At 52.4% G+C, this 20569-nt stretch overlaps 2 protein-coding genes across 3 annotated transcripts; both read right to left on the bottom strand.

Moving 5' to 3' along the window:
* Positions 1–99: 99 nt before the first annotated feature.
* Positions 100–19941, bottom strand: anne (polyamine-transporting ATPase anne boleyn). Of its 2 annotated transcripts, none has more exons than XM_033480074.2 (10): positions 19484–19941; positions 7363–7447; positions 7068–7295; positions 6850–6986; positions 6410–6771; positions 5981–6319; positions 4941–5889; positions 4154–4646; positions 3889–4070; positions 100–3762 (listed from the first exon to the last, which is right to left on the bottom strand). In XM_033480074.2, the coding sequence occupies exons 1-10, from the start codon at positions 19560–19562 to the stop codon at positions 2342–2344; spliced, it is 4275 nt and encodes a 1424-aa protein (XP_033335965.2). In that variant the 5' UTR covers positions 19563–19941; the 3' UTR covers positions 100–2341. The 2 variants fall into 2 exon arrangements, with proteins under 2 accessions (XP_033335965.2, XP_033335964.2); XM_033480073.2 differs by lacking the exon at positions 19484–19941 and adding an exon at positions 7558–10064.
* On the bottom strand, positions 7719–11693 carry LOC143260245 (uncharacterized). Its single transcript, XM_076525079.1, has 3 exons — positions 11663–11693; positions 9456–10277; positions 7719–9363 (listed from the first exon to the last, which is right to left on the bottom strand). Exons 1-3 carry the CDS (start codon positions 11691–11693, stop codon positions 9155–9157), a joined length of 1062 nt encoding a protein of 353 aa, XP_076381194.1. The 3' UTR covers positions 7719–9154.
* Positions 19942–20569: the final 628 nt, after the last annotated feature.

Genomic DNA, 20569 nt, shown 5'->3' on the forward strand with positions numbered 1-20569 from the left:
CCAATTTTTCTCGACTGTGATTCGCAGGAAGCCACGAATCGCTGCGGAAGGACGACGCACAGGAAAGGAACACGCAGGTACGGAAGAAGAAAAGTCGTGTTACATGAAATACATACTTTGTTATTCGACAACCGCTATATCTCAACGTAAGCATAGCGTCGCAGGTAGTGGAACAACGCGCTTAAGTATTTATTTCCATTGCGTAAATAAAAGTACACACTTATCCTCGTCGTCCGCTCGAACGATAGCAATCGCGCGGGGACGAGGTTCGAGAGATCTTTCCGCGGCATCGCAGGAATGGCATTCCGCGTTTAAGTATGATAGGTTCGGATAAACTAGAGCTCGGTTACACGTCACCGTGATCGCACTCGTGAAAATAACCCACGTTTCCACCCCCGCGACGAGCGGAATCGTTCCGACGGGGTTGCTCGCCGCGAGAACTCGAGGAAACGCGTCGCCGATCGATTACCTACGAACTTCTCTAGTTGAAAACAAATCCATCCGGACGCGCGTCCGTCTATTAAAAAAAAAGAAAGAAGAAAACGAGGAAAGAGTGAACAAATTCGATCGCGCGGATTCTGGTTAGCTTAATTAAGTACCCGGAAGCGAAGACGCGAGGGCCAGGTTAGAAGCGGAACGTGCAGGCTGGCCCAGGGCTGCTACGAAGAAGCGAATTCTACGTCGGAGGACATCCGGCATCGTGCGAGATCGACCGAGCAACGGTGGGAGCGTATCGAGGCTCGCAACTTCAGTTTTCTGGCACCTTGCGGGCTCTGCACCCATTGTCGGGAGCGTTAAAAGCGTTTGCCGCGTTCGTTGCCGTTTCGCGGCATTCTTGCAAAAAGATAAGTAACCAGCCGAGGATTTCCCGAGTGTTTCCCGGATTTCGTCGCAATGTTCCAGTCTTCCGTGATAAAAAAATTATTCCATCGTCTTTCGTTGCGGTTTCGCGTTTCTATGCTCGCGTCTTCCCGGATTGGTATCGCTCGGTTGAATCCGATCGTTTCGGACGTCCCGAAGAGCCGACTCCGTCGTCTTCGTAGCTGTCCTTGGGGCTCTCGACGTACTACGGCGTCCGTCGCTACGACGGCGAAATAAATCACATGTTTCCGACGTATATGTACATAATATATCGGGAGAACTAACTATCTACCTATCTATCTATCTAACTAACTAACTATCTATCTAACTATCTATCCATCTATATATCTATATCTATCTATCCATCTACTTCGGTCGGCCTGCGGTGATTCCAGTCTTCGGCGCGAAGATCCAGCCGGTGCCGCAGTCCGAGTTTAAAATTTCATCATCTAAAATAAATAAACACCGACGATAATACTTTCTCGAGAGGGTGGCGCACACCGCTCGAAATACTAGCAAAAAGAGGAGTAAGGGGAGAAGGAGGACGAGAAGAGAGATCGGGTCAAAAGGGACCCACGCGGATCGAGCATGGCGGACGTTCGCGTCTCTTTCTTCTTCGTGCACTTCGAGTCGGCCATCGAGCTGTCGCGAGCTAAATGCACCGTGCGACGAACGATGTCGAAGATCCTGCCGGGGATGCTGTCGTCCCATCGTTCCTCGTTTCTGAACACTTCCGTGAATATCGAGCTTTCCGAGTCGCCGTCTCGAATAATCCTCTTCGATCGCTGAACTCGGCCCCCGAATTTCTGAATGGTCGAGCCGCGAGAGACGGACCTGGGCGACTCTAAATCAAGTCGAAACGATGAAAGAACGGTCCTCGAACGAATCTGGTGATCGGCCAGCTGGCATTGTTCGAGAACGATGTTTCGTACAAATTTACAATTCTATGATACAACGGCGAGTCTTGGCTATCTACAACATTGTTTCTTCGATCGAGACGGATACCGATCTCCAGCTGCCCGGCTGGGCGTGGAACGATTTCGATCGATCGCGTCGGAGAACGAACCGGACGACGACCGGTTCCAGATTCCCGATTTCGCGCTTCGATCGTTGGAATTCCAGGTAATCGTAAAATTCGCGTCGACCTCCGTTCGAAATTGAAAAATGGTCGTGGCACGTCGGAGTCCAGACCGTCGGGTTAAGTGGGTGGGGGGGGAGGGGGGAGGGCAGAGGGAAAGCGTCTCTACGGGGGTGCCCTAAGTACAAAGAGTAAAATTATAAAATCTAGATGCAGGCGTATACGAAGCGTAGCCGGCTTCGAACGAGCTTGCCCAGGTTCCGCGAGTTCGACGCACGGACGGTTCGACCATGGCCCGCGATTGTCATGGGACGTGAAATGCAGTGATTATGGGAGATCCTTCGCGGTGTCCCAGCGTACGGTCGACGATCCGGCAATTTTTCTTCGGAGACGACGGCGTCGCTACGACGGTAGGATGTCGAGCTCGAGGACGCTCTGCGTGTTGGGAGACAGCATGTCCTCGCTTTTGTGCACTAGAACGTTTTTGAAGTCGCGCAGCTTCTGCGGCTGCAGCACCGCGGCGGAGTTTCTCGGCAGGGTCGCTATCGGGTTTGTGCTGTAGGTCTTCAGGGGCTTCTCGTACCGGGTCATCGAGTTCTCGCACTCGGAGTTGTGTCTCCTTTTCCCGGCCGGTTTCTCGCACGGCTGTTTCACCTCTTTCTCCTCGAAGCAGGGCACCGTCTGCATCGACACGGTGTTACGGTCGTTGAACAGCGACCTCGGGTTCAAGGTCACCTCCCTGGCGGAGCCGAACTGCTTGAAGTTCCCGCCGACCGGGCTGTTCATGAAGCTCGTGTCGACGGAGCGAGGCTCGGCGACCCGTTTCTCGATCTTGATCTCGGTGACGTTCTGCCGGATCAGGATGTCCGGCGTGGCTTCCGGCAACGGCTCCTGCGAGATCGGCGGCCATTTCAGGTCGCGCGACATGTCCCGCTCGATCGCGAGGAACTTCCTGCGGGACTTGTCGACGTTGTGCCAGCGGTAGCGCAGCTTGTTGAACACCAAATAGTCGACGAAGAAGTACTCGGTCAGCAGGGAGACGACGAAATTGGCGGCGCCGTAGCCGATCAGAGCGAACCGGAAGCCCATGCTCTCCGGAAGCTCGAGCTCGAACCAGTTGGCCAGCCAGTCGAACGGGAAGGTCGCCAGATAGACGGAGAACAGGCTGAGAAAGATGAAGGCGGTCAGCAAACCGTAATTCGTGAACACCGACTTCCTGTAAGGATGCCCCTTCGAGAACGCCACCGCCAGAATGATGTACTGCATCGAGCTGATGATGAACAGAGTGTAGTTCTCCGTGCAGGCCACGTCGTCCTTGTTCTCCAAGGACTTGGCCGTCGCGTTGAACGGCTCGAACCACTCCATCTGTTGCAGATGCCACAGGCTGCCGCTCTGAAAGATCGCCACGATCAGGATCTGCGTGACCAGGCTCAGGATCGGCGTGGTGCTGATCAGGCTGTTCAACGGCGTCGTCTTCACCAACGGGCCGTCGTACGCCCGTGTGCGGCCGAAGAAGAAAGCGAAGATCGAGATGATGAAGAGATCGATGTACAGGAACTCGATGTCCGTCAGGTTCGACTCGATGCTGTAGAGAAGCATCACCGAGATGAACTGGGTGAGCGAGTAGCTGGCCATGTACTTGAAGATCCCGAAGGAGGTGACCAACGCTGCCCGACCTTCGCGAATCACCGTCAACACGGAGGAGATGTTCGTCTCGCGACTGGTAAACGGCGAGGCCACCGAAGACTCCGTGTCGGAGAGAGATATTCCCGTGTGCGCCGCCTTCAGGGCTCCGCAGTCGTTCGCTCCGTCGCCCACCATCGCTGAAAATCACGTGGAATATTACGACACCGAATATATACCGGAATCCCTGCCGTTTCTCTGGTAGAACGCGCGCCGGATACAAGTTCCCGGAGACAAAAGCACGCATGGTAAAACTCGACACTCACCGACATAGTAGCCCAAGGACTGCAGCTCTTGCACGAGTTGCTGCTTCTGATCCGGCGACATCCTCGCAAAGATCGCGCCTCGGGTGACCAGTTTGGGGATCAAATCCGGATAGTATTGCTTCACCAGCGCCCACGTTTTCCCCGTCAGCGAGAACACGTACTGGTTCTTCGAGCGGTGCAAGCTAAACGCGACGAAACGATCGTTGAGATTATCGAGCGATTATATCACTTACATATATAGCGTATCGAGCGACATATCACTTACTCGTCGGACAAGTAATTGCCGTCGTTGAAGCCGCTCTCGACCGTCTCCAAGCTGGCCACGCTGTTCAGATCGGTGAAGTTGCCGTGGCCCTTCGGCGTGACCGGCGTCGGCTGGCTGTTGCTGTTCATGAAGTAGATCTGCGGCTTGGTCTGCTGACTCTGCTGGGTCGCCGAAACTGCGATCACCGGAACGCCGGGCTTCACGATGTCGCAGTCCCTGGCGACCGACAACGCGGTCAGCATATTGTCGCCGGTGACCATCACGGTCTTGATGCAGGCTGCGTTCAGAGCGCTGATCACGGGGCTCGTTTCCGGTTTAAGTCGGTTCTCCATGATCACGAACGCCAGGAAGGTCAAGTCGGACTCGGCTGCCTCGCGACTCAGTCTTTGCACCTTGGCGTATGGAAGACGATTCAAGGACTTGTGGGCTAACGCGATCACGCGGTAGCCCTCCGAGGTGTAATCTTGCAGTATGGCGCCAAAGTCTGCTGGAACTGTCGAGGAAACAGAAATGCCGGCAAGTTGATTAAATTGCTCGGGGAAGGAGCTATCGGAGCCCTATCGGAGCTATTATGCCCTAAATTCTCGTCGACGGTAAATTAGTTATTATGGAAGTCGATCGATCGGGCTCGCTATATTTATCGATCTAAACGATTCGACAGGGCTACCGATCGAATCGAATTCGTCCGGACGTTCTTCAGGGGATAAAAAAGCTTTTGCTTCCAAAGATGGGCACTCGATCGGGCGAGAAACATCGTGCGCGAAGCTAATGTTCGAATTATACGTACTCGACTCGGCTTTGGAGAGGCTGAGGATCATCTCCGGGCTGCCCTTGCAGTAGAGGTCGTAGTGGTTGGCGCCGAGCGTCCTGCTGATGACGCTCATCCGTTGAAGAGTGGACGTGAACGGAAACTGTCGGACGATACCGATCTCCAGGCCCTGTTCCCCCAGCTCCGTGGTGGAGTCGACCAGCGTGGCGTCGAGGTTGTTCAGGGAGATGTCCATCACGTCGGAAGACATGGAGTTTTGTCGGCTGAGCGTGATCCTCGGATCGTTGGGCAGCTTCTTGAGCAGCTTGGAGCCTTTCGGCGGTCGAACCACCGTTGGGAACAACATCGAGAACTTGGACGTGTCGGACACGTCGGGTTCCTCCAGGGTCCAGCCGGTCGATTCGAACATCTTCAAGTCGAGCGGATCGCCTACGGGCTGGTTGTCGATTATGGTGATCCCGTGGCACGTCACCATGCCGTTCAGCAGGTCGTTCAACGGCAAGGACGCGATGTCCTTCACCGGCAACTGAAACTTCTTCTCGACCGCGGGTACCACGCCCCACATATCGAGCCCGTCCTCGGTCAGGGTGCCGGTCTTGTCGAAGCAGATGCAATCGATGGATCCCGACACGTTGATGGTCCTCGGACTGGTGCAGTAGATCTTGCTGTGCTCCAATCTACGCTGCGCCACCAACCGACCGACGGTCATGGCTGCCGGTAGGGCGGGTGGTACCACCACGGTGATCAAATCCAGAGCCTCCAGAGCGATGTGATCGCCCTGCACGCCTCTCATCACCTTGGTCACGATGGTGTAGATCACGCCGATGCTGGCTATGCCCGCCAAAAGGATCACGAACTTGTAGGAATCTTGCTCGAACTTGAAGTCCACGGGCGGAGGATACATGATCGACCTGACCAGCGCGCCCTTGCTCGTGTCGAAGCCCGTCCTCACCACCACCGCCAGCACCTGACGAAAAGAACGATCGATCGATCGTTAGAGGTTTGGCGAAGAGGAAACAGCTTCCCTAATAAAATTGAAATCGGTCACGCGATCTTACCTTCTCCGTTCCGTAGTATCTCGTCTGAATGATTTTGGTGCCGCAGAACAGCGTGTGCCTGGCGTGTTCCTTGATGTCGTAGGTGATATCGTTGGACGAAGGAATGGGTGTCTTGGTGACGGGAACCGACTCCCCGGTGAGCATAGACTCGTTCAAGATGCAGTTCCCGGTCAGAAGCACCGCGTCGCAAGGCATCAGGCATCCGTGAGAAGGTATTACCAAAATATCGCCGGGGACCAATCGTTCCGCGGGTATGGTCGCCGTTTGGCCGGTAGCTCGGTCTCTCATCACCGTCGCCACGTCGGAAGATTGAATGGTGGACATCAGATTTTGTTGGTTCTGCGGAGAAACTCTTGGACATTAATACGGAAAACGATTCGGCGAGCAAACGAAACGAAACGAACGACGACGACGACGACGACGACGTACCCGACGATTCTGGAAGGCTGCCATCAATATGCCGACGCTGGACATCGATAGAATGGCCATGGCGTAGTAGTAGTAATTGTCGGCCACCCAGAGACAGAAGCTGAGCAGTTGGAAGACATAGAATGGATTGAGAACCTCCAGGCCGACCAGCGTCATGATGTTCTTCACCGGGATCATGATCTTGTTGCTTCCGTAAACGCAGCGTCTCATGTGTTGTTCGTGGTAATTCAGCCCTTGCATCTGGTGCAACGTCGACGTGAACACGTCGACGTCCAAGCCGTGCAGCTTCAGGAACTCGCCTCTTTCCGGGTCCCAGATGTAGGTGAGCTTCTTGCAGTGGAAGAGAACGATGGACTGAACCTCTGCGAAGATCGTAATTCGATCGATTAGAAGATTCGTAAACGCCGCGATTAAATCCGAATTGCTTCGTGGATCCATACTTTTGAACTGCCCTCCCGACAAGTGCAACGACAGCGAGGGATGATATTCCTCCTTGACCTCCTTCACGGTGATCATGCCGTCGTTTTCCATCCAAGGTTCGTTGTTCATCAGCGACTCGCCGTCGAAGGGCTTGTTCCTTTAAATCGATTTTGAACGTAAAGGTGGACGAATCGGGATAGGGACGAGCGATCGAGCGCGGGATAAAAAATATACTAACAATACGTCTTGGGCAACCAGCGTCTTCAGCTTCTTCACGTAATAGCTGGTGTGTTTTTCTTGGAACTTCTCGACGAGCAGAACGGTGTCCGCTTCTTCCAGTCGGCATCTGGAATGAGTGCTCTGCAACATCCATTGCGGTACCCAGTGGAAGACCAGCCTGAGGAGACCCCCGGTGACGAAGATCAGGAGCCAGACGACGGCGGTTAAAACTTTATTCCTCTTATACCTGAAGACATCGATTACGTTACCGACGGAAGCAAGAAGAAGTTGCTCGTTAGTTTTCAAAGATTTACCCATAGATTTCCATTTGGTCTTCTTCGCCGGGGTTCACGTAGTCGACGCCATTTTTAAGCTGGAGGATGCCGGGACTTCTGGCATCTGAAAAGAAAAAGATCGAGGTTTCGTGTGAACGGACGCTATAAAATGGTAGAAAAATAAAGATCTTTCGAGCTACGACGACGCATCTCCGCAGCGCGCGGAGCGCTTACCCTCCAAAAGTTCCGTTTTCTGTTCCCGCTGCTGGTCAGCGGCGTTGTTGGTACCACGTGTTCCGAACACGCTGTACGCGTTCCTTGCGAAGTTCAAATTCAACTTGCTCGGCGTGGGTGGCATGACGGCTAAGGGCTAACGGGAACACGCGCACTCTGTCTCTCTTTTTCTCTCTCTCTCTCTCTCTCTCTCGCAATCTCTTTCCCTCCCTATCTACCCTCCATGGAAATCGGTATCCTCTGGATCGGTAAACCTCCGGATCGGTTGGATCCGCCGCTCGGCGGGCTCGCGACAGCGCGGCAACTATCCCTTATCGAGGTGTATCCTTGTTCCTAATTGATCCGGTCGTCTCACAACTACATCCTACCACTATCCTTATCGGACTAGCAATTTATTGTCCGTGGGCCGTGGCCCGGCTAGTCGTTCGAGAAGCTAATCGACAGCTAATCGAATCAACCAGGACAAGAGAGAAGAGTTCGTCAACTGTCCTCGAAGGCGGTTCGAGGAACGGCCGGAACACTAGCAGTGGTAGGAAAGAACGGGTCGTCGGGCCGGGGCCGGGACCGGGTCACCTCGAGGTTGTACCCGGCAAGGGTGTCTCGCGCGACGAGGCGGTGCGTTGTTGCGAGCAACGACCCCGTCTGCTACCGACACCGGTTCTCCGCCATCGTTCGGTCCATCTGGAATGCGTCCGGCGCGGATCCTAGCGCGGCGTTTCGCTGCATCTGGCCGGCATAGATGATCCACCGATCTCTCGGATGGTTCGGCCAGCAGCGGCGAGCCGTGGACCTTGTCGTCGCGTCCCTCGAGACGAGAATCGAGCGGCAGGAGTACGAGGACGTTGAGGTTCGAGACAGCAGCGGCAGCTGATGCTATCGCTCCGGACCTGCCCCCGGATTCTTGGATTCGTGTCAGTCGCCGGGATCGGTCAGCTTTCGCCAGCCAATTCGCAATGTGACCACGGCTCGTTCACCCGCGCTCATGCCGCGACGATGGCAGACCGTGTCCGAATCTCTGGCCGGCGAACGCGGACTGAGCGGCCGGTGTACCTCGAAGTCCAACTGCTTCGCCGAGCTTCCCCTCGTTCTGCCCTTGATCCCGAGCTGGCCTCGTCCTCCTGTCCCGCAACCGGTGCTCGTCGCCGCCGCCGCCGCCGCCGCCGCCGCCTCTCTTGTGTGCTCGTGCCTCCCTTTGTCTGGCTTGTCGCGCGATCTCAAATACATTACGGGTTAGAAGGATATCTTGGGCGCCGATGTACTTCTCGATCGGCAGAAACGAAATCAAATCGGAACCGATTTTTCCGAGGATCCTCTCGGCACCTGATTTATCGGCTGGATCGGTCGATAATTCGATGCGCCGAGTTACCGAGCCGGATTCCAACGCGCTCGACGGTCACCGATCGAACGAACACCTTCGAATATCGTCCGGTAATCGAGGTAGAACGACGACGGATTCGAGTATCGGTCTTCGCGGGTCCCTCCGGAAATCGATCGGGTCTCTCGTGGATTTTCACGGGTTCACAAGTTCTCGTATAGGTATATCCGTCTCGCGCGAAGAGGATCGCACGATCCCGAGCTAGGCCTCCTCGATGATCGATCACACAGCCGGTATCGCACCGTGGCGTTTAAACCGCGAGCGCTCGACGCGACAACGATCTCTCCGACGATTGCTCCGAATCCGTCCGGGATTTCCTCCTGGTTTCCTAGTCTTCTCGCGGTGGTTCGCAGCCCACTTAGAGCAGTCGCCGGGTCTCCCAGCTCGTCTTTCAGATGATCCGCTTAAACGACTCACCCTCTTCGGGACTTCTAAGTACAGAGAACACGGTGCAATAGTTTGTTCCTAGCATCTTGCTCATAATGACGATCCGGGTTCACGTGTCCCGTTCCACGTTGCGTACCTATCGTTCCGCGGCCGGCCGGTAAACTAGGAAACGGAAAAGGAAAAAACCAGCTCCCACAGGAAGTCACTTTGCACGGGTCTGCGTTCTCGGTCGCATCGGCGGCGGATCGACCGACGGAATGACAGCCGCGACGAAGGTGTTCGCGCTCCAGGCACCCGCTGCTACGACTGCCTGCTGCGACATGCAACGGCGACTTTATAGGTGTCCTAGCTCCGGTGGCAACGACGGCGCTCCGCTTGGCATGCCTCCCGCTCGAGCTTCCCCGTGGTCGCGCGATTTCACGACGAACGATCCGCACGGAAAAACGGCTGCCGCGTTCTCGATCCCGCAACGTGCTCGCGACGATTCCAAGATGGCGACCAGGCCGGGACAAACCCGTCGTCTCTCCGTTTGCTCCGAATTCCACTGTGCCGTCTCGCGTCACTGTCGTCTGCCGCGAAGATCGACGGATCCGCGCGCGTCTCGATCGCCTCGTAACCGGTCGCAACGACGAATCTCTCGTTCCTCCTCGTCCGCACACGGCTCGAACGAACTTGTTCCTCCTCGAACGAAAAGAGCGCGCGCGCGAGACAGCTGGCACACAGAAGCGTTCGCCCCAATTACCAACGAGATTCCAGGCACGAGTGGCTAAGGGAGTCGTTTGGCAGTCGCCTAAGACCTGCGCTCTGGCCGCTTCGACCCGGTTCAGGGCCGTACCCGTGCCCGTTGCCGCGCCCCTAAGCTTCGATAATCCGCCACGTGTCGCGCGAAATCGAAACCGAAACCGAAAGCGAAACCAAAACCGCAGCCGACGCGGAGATTCGGTTTCGCCTCGTCGACCTTTTTACGAAATCCGAAACAAATTGGCGCGTCTCGTCGCCGGTGTGTTATCGAGTGTCCCCCGTTTTCCCAGGATTTCGCAGCTACGGCATCGACTCCGTTCGGTTCCGCGAGCCGCCGTGTACGCGTATGCGCGTCGCCCGAACGGACAGTTATTTCGAAGCGACGATATCGGAGCATCTTTGATCGGGATTATTAATAGGCGATCGATCGAACGGGCCGGAGGGATCTCGCTTGTTGCACGCCGGTTAGAGGTCGCGGGCAACTTTTCTGTCGAGGAATTATGTAATTGTCGACTATTGCTCGCCGATAGGCGCGGTATAAATAGATTGTCGAAAAAGAACTCGTATCTTGGCCTATTGGAAACGACGTAATCGGTGGTAGGCTTCGATCGGTAGCTCTTCGACCGGGTTAAAAGAACAAGACCGATGCTCGAGCGAGCGGATTTCGAATCTGAAATCGATCGCACCGGAAATTCTTGCGCGTTTAAAATTGCTCGAATCGTCGTCGCACGAGTCGTTGCGGCAATATCTGGACTAACGGCGGCCAGCCAGCTTATCTTGACAAACGACCGAAATGACATGTAAGAAGCGACAGCCGCTAATCTCCAACTGGTGCGCGCCAGATCGGATCTAACTCTCTGGAAGCGTCAATATTTACCGCCCCCCGGGACGGCGCGAGCAACGGTTTACGTTTACGTTTACATCGAATTGCGTAACGTCCGTGGGTCGTGGGCCGGACCCGAGCCCGGTGGCACCGTGATCGACGGCTACGCGCCTGAGATATCCCTTCCAGCGGGTCCTGCCTCGACCTACGACGACGTCGGCGCTCGTGACTCGTGACTGGTGACGTCACGTGACGCGCAGCGACGTGACGTGATGCGAATCATCCGTTCCCACCGAACCCGAGCCTCCGTTTCCGTACCCGTCCCCGTCCCCGTACTCGTGCCGCCGGTACGGCCCTGTTAATTGCACCTCGGCCCTGCTCGGCTCGAGAGGTGCATCCCTCCGGCCACCGGCGCGGCCAAGAGCGGCGCACCCTGCCGGTTCCCTTTGTCGAAATCGCCGGTGGAACGCACCTGCTCGGGCTCGAGGCTTCGAGGTTCGAGGTTCGAGGTTCGAGCCTCGATGCTCGGAACTCGGAACTCGGAACTCGGAACTCGGAACTTGGAACTCGGAGCTCGAGGCTCGCCGAGACCTGGCCGCACCGAGCGGGTTCGACCTCGGGGATCTATCGCGGTCTCGCTCGCTCGCTCTCGCTTCCGTTCGTGGCCCATTCGAGTATTGAACGGCGACGCGGTCGATACTCGCTTCGAGCTAACTCGAGGCAGCTCGGGCTCGTGCTCGGGCCAGTACACGTCGGCCCGAAAACGCCCGCGTTCGCACCTAGACCTAACTCTTGCCGAGGAACGGGCATGTCTAACCGACCCTACCCCCCTCTGGTGTTCACCGAGCGCACTCGAACCCCCGTCGATTAAATTCGACTGCACGTTGCACATGTGCGTGCAATAATGTGCAGTTTGCACGGATAGGACGGGGACCGTGATGCACTAGATACGGCCGATCGTATCGTCGTGGAAAAAAATAGTCGGATTTAACGCTTCGACTTCCGCGCTTTCGATAGATATCGTACTTTCGACTGCAGCCGGTATTCACCTTTTTACCTGTGAACGCGACACCGTTGCAGCGCGGCGTACGTCTGTCATCTCGCGAGCGACACCAGGACGATACGGTAAGACGATAATTCCGAGGGCTCTTAGAGCGGCGTATATTACTCATAGTCGATTGCAAAAGATCGTGCACGGCTATATTTTTACTTATAAAAATTCTTACCGGCTTCTATTATTTATAATCGAAAGGCTGCATATTTAAAAATATAGTCGGATTATAAGAGTTATTAGCGGCTAATCTTTGCTTACAGTCGACTACAAAAAGACTATAGAATATACGTGGTTGGATCTAATTATAAAAATTCTTGTCGAAGTATACTTAGGTAGTCGAGATTAGAGAAGCCTACGCGTTTAGAATAAAAATCCGATTTTGCCTGCTCTCGTTCGCATCGAAAAATATTTCACGATATTAGGTGCCGAGATTTTCGGCGCGGGCCACAGAACATCTTGTCGGAATAGTTTTCAACGAAATCGCTGTATAAATATCCGTTGACTAAATGCGATATACTGTAAGGTCGAGAGGCCTTTAGGATTATATTAGGATAGAGGAGGATTATAGCGGCAAACGGTACCATGGACGAATAAATTACCAGCGAAAGGTTTATGACATCGGTAAATAGTGAAAGCTATTTTTGGGAAAACCGACCCTACGGGTATTAACTAGAAAGTATGTTTCCTATTTTGTAGTATCCTTCGTTCTCGATTTCAATAGCTAATGAATCCGTCTTAATAGCATCGTTCTCGGTCTCGATAGCACCATAAAGGCCATAGAGGCCCAACGGCCCATGGCTGGCCTGGCCGATCCGCTACCGACCGCATTACAGGTCGAGCAGACCCGGGGAAATTACTTTACAGTACTAACGAAAACCCCGTTATAATAACGGGGTATAAATAACGTGTAAGACACCCTTGCGCTTATCCTTTAGCGACTCTTACTCTTGCCGGCTACTTAGACCCTGTATAGCGGAAATAAAGCACACGTCTACTGCTCGAAACTTCGTGCCCATTTCACGAGAGCACATCAGACAAGAAACCCTCAACAATGATCGACGACGACTTCCTTGGAAGTGCTAGAAATATGTATATTAATAGTCAGAATATTCGAACTCTTGGAGTATTTCGGACGATGAGCAGAAAAAAAACACGCGCACTCGCGAGGTTGTATTTTCATCGATGTCGCAGCTTAATTTTATCGTCGCATCGACGTCCGCGGCATCTCAAATATGAGAGAACGCTAATGAAAATTCTACTTCATTAGAGTCTTCGCTTAATGGATCTATTAATAAACGAATTACGTCGCCGCATAACTTTTTTTCTCTGCGAATGGCTCCATTGGGATCTTCGTTCGCGTAGATGTTACTTTGTCACTGAAAAAAATCTTTCGTAGAAGAAACTACGATTTACTTCGCGAACAGGAATTTTAATCAAAATTGGAGACTGTTCGATTCGACGGGATAGAAAGATCAACCGGCTCGTCCGAGAGGAAAAGCACGAACAAAAGAATCGATAAGAAGCATACGTTTTCCGAGAATGGACGGTTTATCGGAGCTGCGGATCTCCCAAGAATCGTCGTCGGTCGAAAACGCGTTTCCTTGCGAAACGGAAAAACAGATCGGGGAGCATTCAACAGGCTCGTTAATTTCCCGGTATCGCTTGCACGATTTCGCGACAATTTCCTTTATCAGCTCGGACATCGAGACGCTTCCGAGCGGAATTTTTCTCCGACAATCAGCGGCTGCTGACGCGCACGCCGTCGCGACGTACGGTGTAATCGCGACGTAATCGCGTTTCTTTTCCGCACACGCGTTAAAGATGCATTCGATGGACGACATTGATTTTCTCTCGAAGAGTAATCGTCGCGTTTCCGGCTAATTGGCGCCCGTTACCGATTCCGTTCGCGTCTGCCCATCCCGGAAGCGTTTCACGCGTCCGCCAATCGATTTGTCGAACAATTTGCACACGTCCGAAGAAACCTTTCCGAAAAATCGTAAAAATTTAAAACTATCCGTTCGTAATTTTCATTATTTATATTTTTTATCATCATCGGAGGTAGTTCTACGTATATTGCCTGTTCGACGGTTACGTTTAACGAATACATCGTTCGAAACCGCAATAACTGTTATCTCGTTCGTAATAAAAATTATCGCCTACACACATTTTCGTTCAACACGCCAGAATATTACTTATGTTATTCGAGCATGCTCGACTTTTCATTCGAATTTCTGAGTTTGTACGTACGTGCTTGCCGTTTTCGACTCGAGAACGAATCGCTTCGGCGAATTTAATTAAACGTTTCCGATCGAGGGAAGGATCGATCGATCGCGAGACCTGTTTTCGGCGTTACGCCGCGTTATCGTGCACTTGTGCCAGCGTATCGGCGCCCAATCCGGAGATAAACGCTAATTGTTTTCGGCTCGATCGCTCCTTATCGGTTCACCCCTCTGCGTTGCTATTCTTTCCCGAGGCTCCGAGGAAGTTATGCAAGGACAGCTAACGCGTATCCGTCAACTTCGTCGATACGTGCACCGTGCGGTTCGTTCGCGGACATCGTTACGTAAGATCGGTATAACGGCGCACGTTTTCGCGGCGCTACGCGATACGACGAGTCTCGTCGCCAGGAAATTCTAAAAATTTTATGTACACGCGTTATCTTTCTCGTGTTCAACATTGCTGCGAGGCGACGTATCAATGAGCGCAACTCGACGCGAGGCTCGTCGCGTTGCTCGCGGAATAACTCGACACTGGCGCTCAATTAACGCTTCGAACGCTTTGTCGCACCGACGATTGAGTCGGTTTCCCCGGGACACGAACGGCTGGCCTTGTGCTCCGGTATCGATTCACCGTCGTTATCTTCCTTGTCTCTTCGCGGAACACATCGCAGATTTTTGCAGAAATTTACCGAATTCCTTCGAAATTTGGAGGAGTTTTTAAGAATCGACGATCTCAACGAATATAGGTGTTCCAGCGTTCGCGTTCACATTCGTGCTCGATGTACAGTAATGTCTCCCTAATCGACGCTCGGATAATCGTATCTCCTTTTCCCAAATTGTCCACTCTTGTGTACGTCAATTGGAGAGACATTACTGTACATGCACCGAAAATTCACAGTTCGTTCGCAACGATTCAGCGAGATCATCGCGAAGCTATCTTTCTCTTGAAACACAACGATCCGCGAGAATCTATCGACGATTCCAACAAGTTCACTTTAGAACGAAGCCGGTATCTCGAAACTGCACGATATAAATGCGCAAGGAATCACGGTTTAATTGCAGCATTTAGGAAAAACATCGGATGCGCGACAATGCGCGATACGCCGACGACGTTCGCGCGAATCCGTTGCAGCAAGCTGCGTTCTCGCGAAAACCGACGCGCAACAATTTCGAGTACAAACTCCGAAACCGGACGAACGTTTTACTCCGGGTCTCCGCTTTGTTTTCTCGCACAGATTTATCTGTCCCATCGTGTGCTCTTCACCGAGATAAAAGGGGAATTTTCCTAGCGTCTTCGTGCTGCTGCGCGCATCTCCTTGACGGCGCGGAGCGGCACACGGTGTACGTCGAGATATCGACTTTTCAGATCGCGCGCCGATATCGGATACAAAAGCCGTCGATTTCATCGACGCTGATGTTGCAACGTTATCATTTTAATACAGCGCGGCGCGGTCTTCATTGAAAATCGCTTCGAAGCGAGATTAATCGAGCTTGAAACCGATGGCCTTGGACGAGCTCTAATTGATTCTTGGAGAGTGCATTCGCGTTGATGCGGGAAGAGCTTGCGAATTATTTTTATTAGCCGAGGCAAGCCGACAGGAGTAAAAGATGCGTCGAGATTAATTCGATAAATACGGATTCGCCTGGATCCGGAGCACATTTTCGATCGAATCTGAAAAGATTCTTGAACGATTCTTCAAGAATTCCTTGAAATTCGAAGAGAAGGCGCGTCTCGTGAATTTTGCGCGCGGTCTCTCGGTTCCACGCGGTTCCGAAATGCTTCTGTTTTTCTCGGTCGGTTGAATCTGCGATTTTGAGAAACGGTGGATCACGGAGATGATCGATTCCGCGAATTCGCGAACGACCGCGCACGGCACGGAACGGAGACGGGACGCGACCTCCATGCTATTTTCGAACGGCGCACGACGCGGCGCGATTCGATGAAAATCGTCTCGCATTCTAGTTACTCGTCGCCTCTATGACTCGTCCCCTGCATTTAGAACGTTTGAACTTTTCGGGTCTATAATAGTCCAGTGACGAGGTCGCGGTGTCTCATAGGAGTCGTCGGCGTTTCCGGGCAGGAGTTATTAGTAACTCGTCGTTTTATGCGGAATGAATCAACGAATTGCGCAAAGAGAATCGTATCTGGTCCATCGATGTTTGCCACGGAAATTGTTCATGGAACTGCGAACAAATTGCCCGTTCCTAGAAACACGAACGTCGAATTATTTATCGTCGATCGTATTCCGGAGCCGAGAAGCGTTCGCGAAAGCGTTCGCTCGTTGCAAAGTTGAAAGACCGATCCCGGGGCGCGGCGGTTTCCTCGTTCGAACAGCGATGCGACAGCTTTCATAACGCATCTAAAAACATTACAAGGTCGTTCGGAGACAGATTACAAAATCTTACGCACGGAGAAGGTGACAGCGTTTAATAACACGATTCGAAAGGGTGATAAAAGGCGATCCGAAGTCCGGAGATTAGATTGGTTCACGAAATTATTACAGATATTTTAGGGAAGAAGATCGTTCTTCGCGATCACGAAGGATACATCGATAACAAAGTGTTCTCTTCGTGCAAAGTTCATTACATCGAGTAGATCTCGAAGATACGTTCTCGAGTCTATTTAATTAAAAAATCTCCGAAGATCGACAATCTCGATCCGTCGATCTCTTCGGAGCATCTTTTCGATCGATTCGAAAATCCATCCCGAGGACGATCGAATCGTGCTCGATCCTGGACTGCGTGGGCGTCGAGTATCGGGCGAAGGAAAACTACTTGATCAATGAAAGATGCTCGATTGCACACTGTGTAACCCCTGGGGTTATCACGAGTTGGAACTTCTTGTGTCTCGCACATCCCGGAGACTCGATGGAACAGAGTCCGTCGGATAGAAGGACAGAAACAGAGATACGAAGCTGCGACGCTACGCTGGTTTATAAATTTTAAAACGGAGATCCGAGTTCTAATTACGCCTTCTTCGAATTACGATGCCCCCAAAAAATCATCGACCGATGAAACGGAATCGATGGAAACGATCTGCGAATCGTCGCCGTCTTTCCACGATGAAAACTAACAATGAGAACGCGCGAGCACGCGTTCCTCGTGTTCCACGCTTCGCATTCCACGCTCATCTTTGGCCTTTCTATTGTCGCGCACCCGTCGTTTCATTCGATCTTTGCGACACGAGGCGGTTCTCTAGAATGAAATTCTTGTACTTCGAGCGCGTTCGTTCGAAGAAGACAGATTTCGAAGTCGCTTCTCGCCAGCCTTCGCCGACGATTGAAGCCTTGGACTTCGATCGGTCGAATTCACGAACGGCAGTTGTTCAAAATGAATTCGTCCTTCCGATCGATGGGTCCCCGAATTCGCGATCACGGCGTCGCGTCGCATAGCAAACGAATGCATTAGTTGTTCCAATTAACGCGTCGACTGACAATAATTTCGCTGTCAAGGCAACGCGCGATCGACGTTATGGACTTTGATTGCTCGTGGCACGGAGCGACGAAAGCGTACCCTCGTTACCGTGTAATAATACTTACCTGCCGTTCGAAAATCCCTGATCGTTCGCTCGGATGATTTAAAACCGTTTCCTCGAGATTTCTTTCGAATCGAATTTAACCTCGATCTTCGATCGAACTACGAACAGAAATTCTCAAATCCACCCTGTAACAAGTAGTTTCAAGGAAAGCGCAAGATCATTGTTTACGAAGCGAACGAGCGAAGCGCGACACAGTCGGTGCATACGAATCGAGTGATTTTTATTCAACAAAGATCATCTGTCGCCAGCAGGGTATCTACCGTAACCATTTATCGCGTAATAGTGCGTCTTTGAAAACGTCGATCAGTTTGCGCAATGCGTGCAAGATACATGAATCTCGGATAATTATCGATCGAAGAATGTCGCGTCGACTTCGAAGCGGTGAAATAGACGAGAGATATTATTGAATAATAATATTATATAAAAGACAGCAGGGGCGCGGCGAACCCGTGAGCGATAGATCATTCACCTAGATCGCTTCGTTTATCCGGACGTTACATGCGGCGTCGACGAAAGAAAGTTTCACCGATGCTTTCAACCGCGTGTAGCTAGAAGAAGTTCTACGATTATCTTTAAACAAGAGCCATGGAAGATACGTTGTTGCAATAGTTTAATTCGGTCGATAAATAAGTTTGAAGAAACTAGATCCGAGAAAGACCTCGAACAAGTATTCGAATGTGTTTGAAAAAAAATTGACGCGCAAGGATTTGAACGGATCCTGGAAACGGCTGTACGTAAACATTCGTAGATCGTTCATTGATCGCCGTTCGTTTACGCCTTTGGTCTGGGAACTCTGAACTTCGATTTACAATAGCGTCTTCGAGCTACGAGAATACTATGCTGTCGCTTATTGTTGTTCGAGTTCCAATCGCTACGGTCTACGCGCCGTACGAATTCGAGAGATTCGGCGAGAGAGAGAGAGAGAGAGAGAGAGAGAGAGAGAGAGAGAGAGAGAACAAAGCCGTTAAACTCTGGCAAAGCTTGCGTTCCATCGTTACCCGCGTTCGAGTGTTTTAGAAGCGAAACGGATCCCTTGGCGTAGCCGCTCTCTCGCAGAGATTTAGGACCGCGGTTCTGCCAGACGAGCTTAAACGTTTCCGCATAATTTATTCTCCGATTTTCAACCGCGATCATAGCGTGCACACCGGCGAAGGCGACGTCGGCGTCGCGCGACGAACGCGCCGTTGTTGTGCAGTTGTACAGTTTGCCGCGTCGAGACGTTGTGCAATCGGAGAAAGTCAATTTCGAAGCTACAAAAGGCGTCGACGGTCGAGGTAATGTATTCTTGAAATTTCGTATGCGGACAGACTTCGATACAGTCTACTCTAGCTAAGGTTATTGACTGAACGCTTAGCTACTGTTACGAGACTGTAGAGTGTAAGTCGATGCTAATACCTCTTTAAGCTTCCTAGAGCTAGCTCGTTGACTCTACAGTCACGTTTCAACGTCTTTCGATCGAGAAATCGATTTCAAGTTTTCTTCGAGCTTCTCGTCGACGCAACAAGTGCATTTCCGTTTAGCTCGATCCACGAGAGGCCGATTTCTGCCCCTGTCAAGGCTATATACTGCTGTTTAGCCTTTCCAGAGCTAACTTCGTCGACGCAAAAGTCACCGCATCGCGACGATTTTCGAGCAAACTCGTAGAACAAAGGGCGTGCGATACAGAAATCTCCGCTTCCGACGAGCTGCGCCCAAACATCGTGCGTCAGTCCATGATCCCCGTAGGAATCGCAGGCGATCGTCTTCTAGGTTTGTACAACCTATACGTGAAAAAGTAACATGGTCCTACCGTTGACGACGTCGATCCTCGGATCGTCGGGCTCCTCGTCCAAGCCGGCCATGGTCCCCGTCCCTGTTCCCAGCGTCATTTTCTGCAATTAGGTGTTCGCGAACCGCCCGGAATGACCCGGGCATCGCGGTTCACCGTGTCCTTGGCAGCGTTGTCCGTTCTCCACGGGGTTCAGCAGCGGGTGGACATTGTACGCGGGGCTTTTCCGGGGCCGTCAGGAAACGCACGCGGATCGGCACGCGCGGCTGCGCAGAGCAATCGGCCGCAACAGAGGAACCCGCAACGGAGCACCGAGCAACACTGCCGGTCGCGACTTTCTTGTCTCGTTACCGAGCCACGTAATATCGCGCCGATCCGCTCGGGCCCGCGACTCTGATTGGCCCGGGACTTTCTTATCAGAAACGATTCCTCGGCTGGAAGCCCTCTTCACGAACGGCCGACCCCGCTGACGATTTTACATGCCGCCATCTCCTGCAACAAAAATCCTAACTTTTGGTCGCTGTCTCGGGTTCGATGTTCCAGTTTCGAGACGTCGAATCAGGGGTATTTTTCTGAAACAGGCTGCTCGTTAGGGGCTTCGAGATACGCGAGCACGATCTCTCTGTCGTTTCAGAGTATAGAGCCTCCAAAGTTGTCAAAGGGAGCTTTTATATAATCGACGAACCTTGGATCTCGCAGGGAAGAGCGTTCGATGAAGGTTTGGAGACGTTTGCATGTATCGTCTCCTGGTGTCAAAGTACGCCGAGCACCGTACACTGAGAATTTGAAGTCGGTGGAACCAGCGTTTCGCCGAAATGGCCCAGATGATTTGGCTCAGGATCTAGGATTATCCGAAGTGTTCTCGAAACTTGGCCAATTGCTTGTATCGACGATCGATCGATCGACGTTATGATATTGTTCGAACGTACGGGGCCATCGGTACTCCTTTGCGGATCGTTAAGACACGAAATCCCGGTTTTGGATCGGTGGAAGCGAATCGATCGAAGGAGGCTTGCTATCTCGTAAACCGGAAGCGCGACCATCCGATCCAGGATAGAGCGAATAATTGGCAGCATCGAATCTCGAGACCGGATAATTGGCTATTTA

This window comes from Megalopta genalis, chromosome 11 (genome assembly GCF_051020955.1).
Source record: "Megalopta genalis isolate 19385.01 chromosome 11, iyMegGena1_principal, whole genome shotgun sequence".
Lineage (NCBI taxonomy): Eukaryota > Metazoa > Arthropoda > Insecta > Hymenoptera > Halictidae > Megalopta > Megalopta genalis.

Bases quoted from the DNA above. Each gene is read 5' to 3' on its own strand.
- anne (XM_033480073.2), bottom strand. From the start codon at position 7,681: ATGCCACCCACGCCGAGCAAGTTGAATTTGAACTTCGCAAGGAACGCG. The intron at 7,296-7,362 runs GTAAATCTTTGA...CGATGTCTTCAG, and splicing joins GACCAAATGGAAATCTATGG to GTATAAGAGGAATAAAGTTT. The intron at 5,890-5,980 runs GTAAGATCGCGT...TCTTTTCGTCAG, and splicing joins GATACTACGGAACGGAGAAG to GTGCTGGCGGTGGTGGTGAG.
- LOC143260245 (XM_076525079.1), bottom strand. From the start codon at position 11,693: ATGCCCGTTCCTCGGCAAGAGTTAGGTCTAG. The intron at 10,278-11,662 runs GTGCGAACGCGG...TTTCGTAAAAAG, and splicing joins TCGGCAAGAGTTAGGTCTAG to GTCGACGAGGCGAAACCGAA. The intron at 9,364-9,455 runs GTACGCAACGTG...CTCTGTACTTAG, and splicing joins GGCCGGCCGCGGAACGATAG to AAGTCCCGAAGAGGGTGAGT.